The sequence below is a fragment of the Hermetia illucens genome, chromosome 1 (assembly GCF_905115235.1).
Source record: "Hermetia illucens chromosome 1, iHerIll2.2.curated.20191125, whole genome shotgun sequence".
Taxonomy (NCBI): Eukaryota; Metazoa; Arthropoda; class Insecta; order Diptera; family Stratiomyidae; genus Hermetia; species Hermetia illucens.
In genome coordinates this window covers 137,192,717-137,205,913 of record NC_051849.1, presented here as the reverse complement: position 1 = coordinate 137,205,913, position 13,197 = coordinate 137,192,717, and the positions used below count along the sequence as shown (strand labels likewise).

The window sequence follows — 13,197 nt, the reverse complement described above, 5'->3', positions numbered from 1 at the left end:
CTGTTCCGCTCGAAACGTCTCACCATAGGGTCAAAGCTCTTACTGTACAAAACAATGATCTTGCCAGTCCTCGTGTATTCCTCGAAGACTTGGGGTCTTAGCAAGAAGAATTGCGAACTCTTGGCCGCGTTCGAGAGAAGAATATTCCGAAGAATTTTTGGCCCCCCATATGAGGATGGACGATTCCGTAGCCTACACAATGACGAAATCTTTGAACGATACCATGACCGTCCGGTTGTGGATAAAATCCGGCGGGTCACTTAATCCGTATGGATGAGAATGATCCTACCCGGAAAGTCTATAAGGGCAATATCTATGGTAAAAAAAGAAGACGAGGCAGACCCTGCCTAAGATGGAGCGATGGCGTAGGTCAGGACGCCAGACAGCTTTTAGGGACGAATTGGTGGACCTCGGCGCAAAACCGGGATGTCTGGAGTTCCTTATTAAGGCAGGCCTAGACCGGATACCGGTTGTTGCGCCGTTGATGATGATGATGATGAATCACATTTGCTCGATGCCTAGCCCAAGAGTGAAAGTGTGAATTCCAATAATAATATTAACAATAATCGTTGGCGCAACAATCCATATTGGATCAGGAATTCAAGACCGTAGGAGGCAATGAGGTCAGCATTGCGCTCGCCCGAGATTATTACCCTGATTTGACTTAGGTACTCATTCACAGGTGGGTCGGCTGGTATCCGACGTCAAACCATGGTACAAATTCCACTGCCTGCATTGCGTACGACAGCCTTCTGCTCTAACCACTCAGCTATCCGGACACGTGAATTGCAATGATTGACGGAATTCCTTTCTTGACTTTCGCTTTAATGACAGCATCTAAGTAAAATTTGATGCATACATTGTTAATGAGAAATTCATCTAAACATTTTTCGTTTCGATGCACAGTCCTAATAGCCTACTTCCAAGCCTTCTCCTGCGATTCATGTTGTGGCATTGTTTCTAAGTCTTTATTACAACTGCATCGACAATAATATGGAAATAAAAGACAAATCTCTTGGTAGAAGAATTGGCCACCAGAGTTTTGGTATCTACCTCATTCCTCGTCCATGTTTATGCTTTTTTCTCCAACACTATGGTTTATTTATTTATTATTTTTATTTATTTTCTTCGAAAAGTAATATCATGTTTCATCTGTTTCAGAAAAGAATATTTCCAGCAGATTACTGCAGGTGGTAACGATGCAGCATGCGAGCTTTTTGTACCGTCAGCGCACCCTTAGAGGTATGCGCGCCACCGACCAGACCGCTATCTCCAGGTTCACGGTTTTTAGCCCTTCGGTAAGTTGTTTCATACCATCATTCTCTTCCCCTTTCTCGCTTTCAATTATTTCTGGGAGCCGAAAATACAAATATTAATAAATTATTTGATTTCCGCCTTCTTTCTTCAATTTGGTTTCTATCACACATTTTTTTATTGTTTGCAGATTATTAGGCACAACACAACCTCGTACACTATACTTTCTAGTCGAAGCAAAAAGTCGTATACGCGAAGTTTACACACAAACATGCTTGCACTTCGCCAAACAAGGAATGTTAGATGCCGAACTATTCGGCCTAGCAGTTTTGATAGGTGAGTTTTATCTTTATTTTCTATTGCACGTGTCTGTTTTCTAGCCCAAGAGGAGCTCTACCATTGCTGAAAGTCAGACGAGACGCAGCCCATCCAGGTGGCTATAACCCATAATTTATTTCGATTTGGTTTTTTAAACTATGTCTGAAGAAAACTTAGCCTTTGAATTTGCCTATAGTTGTCAGTTTCTGTAGCTTCCAATATAAAACCACAAGATTGAGTGGCGTCGATTTACTGCAAGGAAACTGCTTACTCCTGAAATTAAGGATCTAAGCAGACTTTAGTCTTACGCCGCTAGGACTCGTATATATAAGTCATTTCTCAGAGAAGGTTTTGGGAATTTATTTTATTTAAGAAACTCTCTTGTCCATTTTCTTATCCTTATCAAGGAGAATATGCAAAGTATTATAAAGTACTTTTCGACTTCACTAATTGAGCGCTTTCTGGGACTTGCAATATTTTGGAATGAAGTTCGTAAAGACGGAGCGCTGCACCTAATGAAAATGACGAAATATGTTGGAAACTTGCGAAACTATCCGCAAAATAAAAGTGAAACGACGAAACGACATGGTAGGCAAGCCACGTAAAAAGCGCGCAAAACCTAGGCTCGAAAAAAGTATGCTTGGAACGCTCTTGAAACCAGCCAGAACACCAGGGACCAACAACAACAGCTTGAAAATTCCAAAAAGACCACGAAAGTATGGCAAGAAGCACAAGGCTCTGAAAGTATGTACAGGCTCGAGGCACTTGGAAACCCGAATAAAATAAGGGATCCATCCACTACATCTAGATTCTACACTGACTGGCTTTGGCCATAGCCATGCCGTTGTAGACGAAGCCGGTTCAAAGAAGTGGTCCAAAATGCGAAGAAAACAAGAAATATATTAAAGAGACCCACTACACTTCTTCAGACCCAGCGCAAGAAGCAAGTCATTGGAGGCAGGGCGAGCGGGAGCGGGGATTATAAACGAATGGAATTCCAAAGTTATATCCGCACGGCTACCTGAATTACTGAACACGCGTCTTATGTCTTCGATCCTCTCCATATATGACGGACGGACAGGCCGACGGACAAAAGTGGTGCGGTCGCGGTGGATAAGCCGCGCGAAACGGGGCGCGCACGAAATAACATAAGGGATTTCTGAGCAACAATCACACAATCGTACAAGCATACACACTGCACACTATACAGTATGCAGAGTGGATTGGGGTATGTTCCAGCAAGCATTCAACCTATGGATCCGTGCCAAAGTGGAAAAATGATTAAAAAAAATTGAAGATACACAGCACCGACTAAACGAAATCGACCAGCAAAAAATCCCCATGCGAGGAATGAGGAGAGTAGATAGAAAAGACAACTCAGAAGATCCAAGATTTGAAGGAGAAGCATTAATAAGGTGGAAGAGAACAACCACGACGACAACAAGTCTTCTTATAAGCTCCCAAGAACATAAGCAACAAAATTGCGGAGTAAGAAAAAGTAACAGAAAAATAGAAGCAACGAAAAGTTATGTTATGAGCATGCGGCATACAGTCAGCGAGAGTAGATTGAAAACACATTTGTCATCCTATGTACAGAAAATTGCGGCGGATGCAACGAGATAATTGGTAAGGATGCGCTTTCGTTTAAACGGATCTAGCAGGTTTGTACCCCATTCACCCACATTGGGCGCCGGAATTAAAGTCGACATTGTTTTACATACGGGGCTATGGTGAAGCTGCTAAAGCTCTTTGTTAACAATTTAGATTTATAGTCGCGCTTTAGTTCTTCTTAGAACGTTTTGCTGACAGGAGTCGATCCTGTCTTCTATCGCGTAAAGTTCAGGTTTTATTTCCATGAGATCCTCTGAGATACTGCTGCTGTAGACGTCGGAATGGATCAGTTTATCTAGTTCTAGGTACCTTCTCGCGACAAATCTTCGGGAATCATAGTGTAAATTTTTCAAAACAGCAACTACAGCAACAAGAAATGTACACATAAACCTAACTTGCACCAGCAACAACACAATTTCAGCGAAAAAAGCATTTCCATCGACCTGGTCATGGTCGTGTTTTGAATGCCCTTCACTCTCTCCTCCACTCCGGCCTCCACCGATTTCAGCTTCTTCATCTCGAGCCTTCAACTCCATCTTCTTCCTCACTAACCTCTTCCTCTTCTACGAGTACTTCTTTGCCAACAACAGGCCACTTTTTCTTGCAGCTATATCCAATCTTTTATTGTACATTTTTATTACAGAGAACGAGGAGTTGGCTTTGGCTTGGGCCCCGCGTACCTTCATGCCATCATCATCTTTTACACTCGTTTATTCACATACTGCTGACTCTGGCCGGGCCTCAATCTAAGTGAGATTGTCCACAGGGTTCTATAGTGGCTCCTATAGTGTTTGCTATGTAGATAAACACGCTGAGTTGCTTACGACCTGTACGATTGCTGCGGTATATATTTATATAGGAGGTGTAGTGCGTTAAGTGTTTTTTGGATGAGATATTGTCGTTGTGCTGGAATTTGGTCTGATCTGAAGATTAATCTTAACATTGAATGAAATTCCTTTGGGGCCGAGCCTCAACGTCAGATCGAAGCCCCGGCGAAATCCCATACAGCATGCAATAATGTGTTTGTTGTTTGGATGATAGACGATTTGAATTCTTTTGCAGCCATGCATAGTGCGACCGTATATCGGCTGCGGAGAATGGTTACTGTAGCATAGAATGTGCATATACAAGTGGTTATATGAGGATAATTGTGTCATATAATAAATGAAGAATATATTATGGACTTGGAGAATTTATCCACCTTCATTTACAGTTTTTTTTTCTTATAGTATCTCGGAAAAAGGTTTTCATTTATTGATCCGAGATATTGTAGTTTAATAGCGATGTTTACATTACAAGGCAATTAGTTAGGTCTTTAGCAGCGTTGAATTATTAATCGCAGTTGATTTCAGATGCAAGATGAAAACAAACGTAAATACATATCATCTTCTTACTAAATCATGTTGGTTTGCTCTCGGATACTGGCTTAAAGTTCGGAATACTTTCTTCAATTAAACTTATCTCTCTCTCTTAAAAATATTTTGCCCAAGTATTGGCGCAAAAATCCATATTGGAGCATGGCCTTAAAATGTGTTAGAGCACTTCATTCAAGACCGTCACGGTACACCATAGGATTACAGTACCCTATAGGAGGCAATGTGGTCAGTATTGCGCTCGCCCGAGATTATTATCCTGATTTAACTCAGGTACTCATTTACAGCTGAGTCGACTGGTATCCGACGTCAAATCACGAAATCAGTGAGATTTCAACCGCGACCTTCCGTACGACAACCTTTTGCTCTAACCACTCAGCTATCCGGACACACAAGGTTGGAGTTTAAGGAATTTTATTCGCTGAAAAGTTATCTTGTTGGAATTTCGTTACATGCAGGAAACCGACATCCATTCAGTTTTTGGTGTCGAAAAACTGCTCGCTTATGCTAACTATAATAGTAGAGGGTGGGCGTGCCATTACCGCAATTGAACTTGGGCCGTTGTCCTTATGCTGACGGGGTTTTTTACCTACAATTCACAAATGCAGGGCCTTGGAATACAACTCTAGCTGCCAGACCTGTGCAATATAAAAAGACAGTGCTGATACTATTATTTAGTTACGAACGTGGGAACATTTACGCCCATCGAAACATATGTCTGATTGAAGTTGTCTCAATCAGCAAAGTTTTCACTGCCCCAAGACTATACAGAGGAGGTGAAACTAGTAAGAAACCACTTGGGAAACCAGAAGCGTGATTCTTTTTTCAGATTTATCGGTTGGGTATTTTCTGAGAATGGGTCCGCGATAGAAAATATCATTTTCGACCCCTCACACTTCCCAACTTCGCAATAAATGTCAAAACTAAAACCGGCTTCAGAAAGTAGTAACCGAGACCTTTCGTTTGATACTCCGCATGACTATATTTGGTGAAAAAAATTAACTCCCCAATCAAAACTGCAACGATTACTTTTCATCTTCTTCTTTTTCCTGCTCCAATTACCGAAATAATATCAGAAAAAGTTATATACGGTTGCTATTCACCACTTGGTGAGGGATAACGCGCCAACTACGCCTACGTGCCATCCGCTGAAGTACGCGTCAACTCTTTCCAGGCTGCCCGAAGTTCCTACATTCCTCCTCTACTGTTCCAAGTGCTCCTGGGACGACCCACTTGTGGACAGTCGCGAGAAAGTGGATTCCACTGCATGGCGTAGCCAGTAATGTAATATGCAACCTATTCATTATCACTTCCGCCCTCTGATCAACCCGTCTACGGATAACACGCCTGTACGCCCACGGAATTCTTTGTTCTGAATAGTATCAGGCCAATGTACCCAGATGTCACGTCACAGACAAGTATTAGTAAAGGCTTAGAGCCTTTGAGTAACAGTGGAGATCGCTTTCATGTGTACTCCCATATAGCAACATAGGAAGAACCCTAGTACACCACAAATTCAACTTAATCTTACCGTCGTTGCCATTTCTGCTTTCTACATTTTATAAATTGAAGAACGCTTTCGACGCTATGTCTAATCTGAGAGCCTTGGTTTTGTTGTTATTTATCTTTAATCCAACTCTACTTGCCTCTCTCCAAAACCAGAGCAGACAAATGTTACCAGTGTAGTTGAAGTGTTTGAGAAAATATGTCATGATCCATTGAAGTCCTTAAGGACCTCCGGCCGTGGCACCGATAACAAAAAAAAATAATATCGACGACAAGATGCAACCTATGAAAAGAGAGCATTAAGAGGAGGTGTTACTCGTTGCGATGTTTCAAATAAAAGCTTAAAAATCATTTTTTCGCCTTTGGAAACGAATAGTGATAAAAGATGGGGATGTCTAGACAAAATTCGTACGTTTCTTCCTTCCCACAAAGAAGAAACGATGAAGTAAAAATTACTACCAAAACTACGAAAATTGGTTCTTCCCAACTGAAAACCGATCAGAGATATAGTGTTAAGGCCATCTGGAAAATTCAAAATGGTCAACGAAATGAATGAAAGTAAATTAAATATTGGGGGAAAAAGGACACAGTTTTACGTTTCATGCCCCTGTTTCCAAAATAATGTTATCAACCCTAAGACAATTACCTAAAATCACACTGTTATGGAGGAAGAGAGCCTCCAAACCCGATAACGATAGTCACCATTTTAAAAGCTCGCTTAAATCGAGATAACACTAGCACTTCGTAGACCCACAAAATGTTTGAAATTCAAGCGCTAACCCTAGGATGTTTGCTAGGGTTAGATAGTTGCTTTGGCCAAATTGTTAAGCTTACTTAAAGGAAGGCGTAAAAGTAAAAGGACTATCAAACTTCCCCATGGAGTGGCAGGGTTTCAATCTCCAACTTCAAACACGGGGGACATTCCTCTCCGCTGATCTTGTCATAAAGCAACAACATCCCACATCACTTCCGATACAATTCAGGTCAACCAACGACAACCCATCAGCTAATTATAGAAAAGTGGTCGTTTCAAATGGATTTACTTCATTTTGGTTTCCTAAATCGCTTGTTTCTATCAAATAAAATTCCATGAATAATAACTAATCCGCGCCGAACCAGTCGGTTTCCAATTACGGGTCTACACTTATCTCCTCCAATATGAAACTTGACCTAACGTAATCCCATCAAGAGAAGACGAGAAAAAATATTGAAAAAATGTTTAATTTAAATATAGCCCAACTGAAAATAAATTCCACAGACATCACCTACAATCGTTCAAAATGCCTAATATGCATATGAGCATAAAATATACTTGGCCTGATACCCAGGTCTGCCAAGTGAAGGTGGCCGGAGGGACAGGAAAGCCTCGAGCTGAAGAGATCTCTGCACAAAATTTGAAGTAAAACCTTATTCAAATGAAAATCGATCGTGTTGCGATCATAAAAAAGTACATCTTAGACTGCTGTTTTGTTGTTGTTTTACCTTTTGTGTTGCTGTTTTCTTTTATTTCCATCTGCTTTTTGAATAAGAAAAGGAATCTTAAGCACCCAAATTTCAAAAAATCTTAACGTAAAAACGCAGAGGGCACACGGAGCACACAAGGCATTAAAATGGGTATGTGTATGGATTGTACATAATATTGGAAGACCCTGGAGCTAAGAAACGAAGGAAAAAAATGTTCAGATAATTCTTTTCTGCTCTGTATATTTTATAGGAGAGGTTGCCTGTTGGTCTTCTTGGATCTTCTCGATGGTCTTCTTCGTCGTCTTCGTCGTCTTCGTCTCAATCCGTGCTGTTCCTCTGGATCTCGTCTTAGCGAATGGTCTTGATCGTCGTCATTGGCGTCTTCTTGTTTTCTTATTCACCATCGTGTTTTTCTTGTCCGCATACCTGGATTTTTACCTCACTACCTAACACTAAAACTGCTCGTACCTCTTCTTCTTCGCTCGCTCTATAGAAGTATCTTTAGTTAGGTAGTGATGTTTAGGCACCACATGTATCTGTCCTCATCATAAAAACCTGTATGATTGGAATTCCAAAAATTTTTTTTCTCGGTAGAGAGTGTGCTGAGTTTTTAAGGAATTCAAAAAATATAAAATTTTTCAGAGTAAACGGAGTGGAAATGAACACGGTGAAGATTATCCACAGTAAATAATAAGATTGGGAATAAGTAGCGTATCTTCGTATGCTGAAAAATATTTTGAAGATGAAATGCTCGAGGCTACATGTACGCATGTATTGTACATTAACCCAGTAAATTATGAGAGCTTCGAAGGAATGCAAAAATATGGAATGTGTGAGGAATGAGAATGGTAGCCTTAATTCGCGGAAGTATTACAAGAATTAGGATTAGACCAGGTTAAGGTTAATCATTCGTATATCTTGTGTTCACTGTCCATCCTCCAAACCGAATTTCTTGTGCCATCCGAAACTATTCAATCGATATTCTCCTACACGATTAAGACTCCTCCAATAGAAGAATATGAGAGCAGTGAGTCTACATTAACGGTTTTTTCATATTTAAACTGAAGCCAAAAAAAATTTTTTTCTAAACACATTTATCCTATATCCGTTTTACAGTTGAGGAAATCTTACGGACAGGAACTTTTGGTTAGCGACCACTAATTTGAATATGCAATAGTTAAAGAGCTCTGCTAAGTTTCGCCGAATGTACGAAATTCAATTCAATATGAGGCAATATTTTCGTATTTAGAAGGTAGCTGTGGGTCTATCGCATACATTAATTTGTATTAAAAATCTTGACCTATTGACAGGAAAGGCTGCAGATATGCCCTCATTTGACTCGCTACAAAAATAGAAAATATAACTTTTAATAGATAAATTTTCTAATATGCAGTATGCCCTGCAAATCTTCACTGACTGGGATAAAATCGAGCCCATTGAACTTAATCTCTAGTCCTCCCAGGATTTTCATCTTTAACGATGCTGCGGGGGTATATACATAGATAATAGTCGATGGTGCAACAATAGTAGCCTTAAAGCGCTTTAGAATCCTTGATTTGAAAATCGTAACTACACATCAGGAGGCAATGTGATATACATTGTAGTTGCCCGGAATTATTACCCTGATTTGAATCAGGTCTCTATTTAGAGCTGAGTCGACTGATACCTTACCTCTCTGTCGCCAGTTAGATTTTAAACGCGACCGTCCCTTGTGACAACTTATTGGCCTAACCATTGAGCCATCGACCCCTGCCTCCAGCTTCTCGACTCGGCTTGGTGATGCCATTTACCTTGCCTGTTTAGGCGAACTATGGATCTCACATTTGTATATCAAGTCTAATAATGTAATGATAGTAGATACCAGTTTTTCATCTAAAATATGAATCAATAACTAATTGTATTAATTTTGTGATTCTGTTCAATTGATGTGTGATCTTCTTTTGCGTTTGCTTCTTTAAGAGATTAACCCCACCCGGAAAGGGCAAAAAATAGGTAATTTTTACAATTTTTTATTCAAGAAAACATCGAAACTTTCTCAAACGATCATCATATCATCTTAATGGACATACACTGAACAACCTTCAGTAAGTTTCTATTCGACAATATTATATACTATATTCCAACATGGGCGGGGGAAATGGGCACCAAAAAAAAAGGTATTTTTATTTTTATCTTTTGTGTGGCAAATTATAAAAGGGAGTGTATAACACCTGTGAGCCGCTTCGGTCACGCTGCTCCCAGGGCAGAGGTGAGGCAGCGTCTGATGAATTATCTTTGCCCTGAGTTTCTTCGCTTCTGGACCAAAAAACAAGTCGGGAAACCGGAAGCTGAACGCTTCAGGTATGAAAGGTTTTGTGTATTTCTTTTATAAAGACATTTGAGTGTGAATTTTTCCCATTAATACGAAACATGTAATATACGCATATATTATGTGAGAATATTCACTTTCGAGTGATATTGACATTCAAAATTTTGAATTTCCAAAGAAGTGACAATTTTGACCCGTTATAACTTTGTTAGTGATAGTGCGATTTCCATCAAACTTGGTAGGATCAAGCTTTATATTGTAGCCTACATTGCTTTCGTGATGCTAGAATAAACTTAAGGGGGGCTCTGCAGCGAATTACCAAAAATTATAGTAATATGATATTATTAACTGTATTTGAAGGGATGTCGGCATAGAAGGTATTTCGGAGCCTAGCCACTATGTAGTAACAGGCTCTTGATTTTTTTCAAATTTTTGAGTTAGGCAGTTTCTGAGAATGGCTCCGTTAAATAAATGATCACTTTCAACCCCCCGAACTCCAACAAATGTCGAAACTAAGATGAGTTTTGGGAAGTACTAATCGAGATCGTTCCCACCCCACGTGACTATATTTGATAATAAAAAATGTACACCCTCTTTTTGCATGTATGGGGACCCCCTTAAATTCGACGCAAAAGGATGTAACTCACTGTATGCGTCAGCGTTCACAGTTCCCACCTTTTCACCAAATTTGGTGTCAATCTCTCCGAGGAAAATGCGTGTGGCAGACAGACAGCCAGACAGAGGGACGGACAGACAGACAGTAAATCGATTTGTTTTACACAAAACCTTAAAAATATTCGAAAATTTTCTTTATGGTAAAAATAACCCATCCAGTTGTATATATCAATTTGCTGGATTTTTGTTTTGAATATGAGCCAAGCACCCAAGTGTTTGTTTATATTAATTTAATAATAATAATAATCGTTGGCGCAACAATACATATTGGATCAAAGCCTTGAAGTATGTTAGAGCACTTCATTCAAGACCGTAACGGTAAACTACAGCACAATGTAACAGACAATGTGGTCAGCATTGCGCTCGCCTGAGATTATTACCCTGATTTGACACGGGTACTCATTCACACAAATCCCTCTGCCACCAGTGAGATTTGAACCGCGGCTTTCCGCTACGACAGCCCAGCTCTCTAACCACGTGAGCCATTCGGACACTTTATATTAATTTGGTGGAGTTAAATAGTGGTAATATCGGAGTGTCACCTGGGTATTTTTCTGACGTTGTTTTTGAAGCTAAAAGTGGATAACAGAGAAACGAGTTTATTTCCTTGCCTTAAGGAGTTATATAACATTCAGTTGCAGTGAGTGATGCAACGACATTTTTTCAATTTCCGACGACGGTTAGCGGCATGGATTAATACATATTGTAGTTATTTGTAAAAGTTTTTTTAAGAAAAACAAGTTGGAAACCCGGAAGCTCGTGCTTCGGGTATAAAGGTTTTGTGTTCATCTTATGTGAGAAACTTCTACGCATATTTTTCTTTCCGTATATAGCTACAGATCCAGCATATTCCTTCATATTTTTCCAAACACACATAGATATTATCCCCACCCTAAACAAACAAACAAATGATATCAAAATCATACTTGGGGATTTTAACAGCCAAGTAGGGAAGGAGCCCGTATTCAGGCGATACGTTGGCTCCCATAGCTTACACGAAAAAACAAATGATAACGGACTGCGGACTATTCAATTAGCAGGGTCACACGAAATGGTTGTTGGAAGTACCTGGTTTGCGCGGAAAGCGGTCCACAAACATACATGGGCCTCTCCAGACGGGACCACTTTCAACCAAATTGACCACGTGTCCACCCAACTACTGGCCTATGCTGACGATATCGACATCATGGGAAGAACGACCCGAGACGTACATACTGCCTTCATCCAGATCGAGCAGGCGGCGCGAGATCTTGGGCTGCACATCAATGAAGGCAAGACAAAGTATATGGTGGCAACGTCAGCACCGAAGGCGAATCAACCAACAACATCAAACCGCACTGGTCAAACACAAACACGAAGAAGAATAAGGATAGGAGAATACAACTTTGAGATCGTTGACAATTTCTCCTATCTAGGGTCGAAAATCACAACCGATAACAACTACGATGATGAAATCCGCGCACGGTTGTTGTCAGCCAACAGAGCCTATTTCAGCTTACAAAGACTGTTCCGCTCGAAACGTCTCACCATAGGGTCAAAGCTCTTACTGTACAAGACAATGATCTTGCCAGTCCTCACGTATTCCTCGGAAACTTGGGTTCTTAGCAAGGAAAATTGCGAATTCTTGGCCGCGTTCGAGAGAAGAATCCTCCGAAGAATTTTTGGCCTCCTTCATGAGGATGGACGATTCCGCAGCCTACACAATGACGAAATCTATGAGCGATACCATGACCGTCCGGTCGTGGATAAAATCCGGCACAGTAGGTTACGGTAGGCGGGTCACTTAATCCGTATGGATGAGGACGATCCTACCCGGAAAGTCTATAAGGGCAATATCTATGGTAGAAAAAGAAGACGAGGCAGACCCTGCCTAAGATGGAGCGATGGCGTAGGTCAGGACGCCAGACAGCTTTTAGGGATATCAAATTGGTGGACCTCGGCGCAAAACCGGAATGTCTGGAGTTCCTTATTAAGGCAGGCCTAGACCGGATACCGGTTATTGCGTCGTTGATGATGATAAACAAACAAACTGCCTATTTCCGAATATTGTACATATACATATACGTATATAAATTGATCGTACCCATATTTCCGATTTACTTCGCACAAAAAAGCATCCATATGTACATATAGAGTACCTATATTGAATACTGTTGGTTTATTGTACAAATATATCTACCTGAATTAGACACTACCCGCAGACATCGGGTGTGACAGACAGACAGACATTGAAGCGTTTTTAAAAGTCGCAGAGCTGTTTCCAGGGGATGGGAATGAATGATGAAATGGTAAAAATTAGACGTTGACTGGACTGGCAAAGGCACTGTGTAAATTAAAAATCTCTAAAAAGGCTCTGCAAAGAGTAAAGCTCGGCCGAAGCTATTGTGACGTCACATTGGTATGACAAGTCTAAATGAAACAAATTATTCAGTATAGAAAGTGGGTTGGAATGTGCGAAAATAAGGCAATTGCGTAGTTACGGTTTAAGTTCTATACCAAATTGCAAAAACAATTCGGATAGTCTTTCTGGTTAATGTTTTTTATGTATCATTTAAAGAAAAAACACACAAAATCTGATTGGAATAAGCTTGCCGTACAGACGTTCCTGGGATATCCAGATAATTCTGTTGCAATGATCGTTTCAATGTAACTATATACTCTTAATTACATTGTTTCTCAACAATATTA

At 40.4% G+C, this 13,197-nt stretch overlaps 1 protein-coding gene across 3 annotated transcripts in view; it reads left to right on the top strand.

Annotated features, from left to right (window-relative positions):
* LOC119650478 (protein expanded) overlaps positions 1–13,197 on the top strand; it is a 161,490-nt gene that overhangs the window by 124,442 nt on the left and 23,851 nt on the right. For all 3 annotated transcript variants that reach the window (XM_038053360.1, XM_038053362.1, XM_038053361.1), the window contains 2 exons: positions 1,162–1,298; positions 1,445–1,590. In XM_038053360.1, the coding sequence (XP_037909288.1) occupies positions 1,207–1,298; positions 1,445–1,590 (238 nt within the window). In that variant the 5' untranslated portion in view covers positions 1,162–1,206. The remainder of the gene's footprint in view (positions 1–1,161; positions 1,299–1,444; positions 1,591–13,197) is intronic.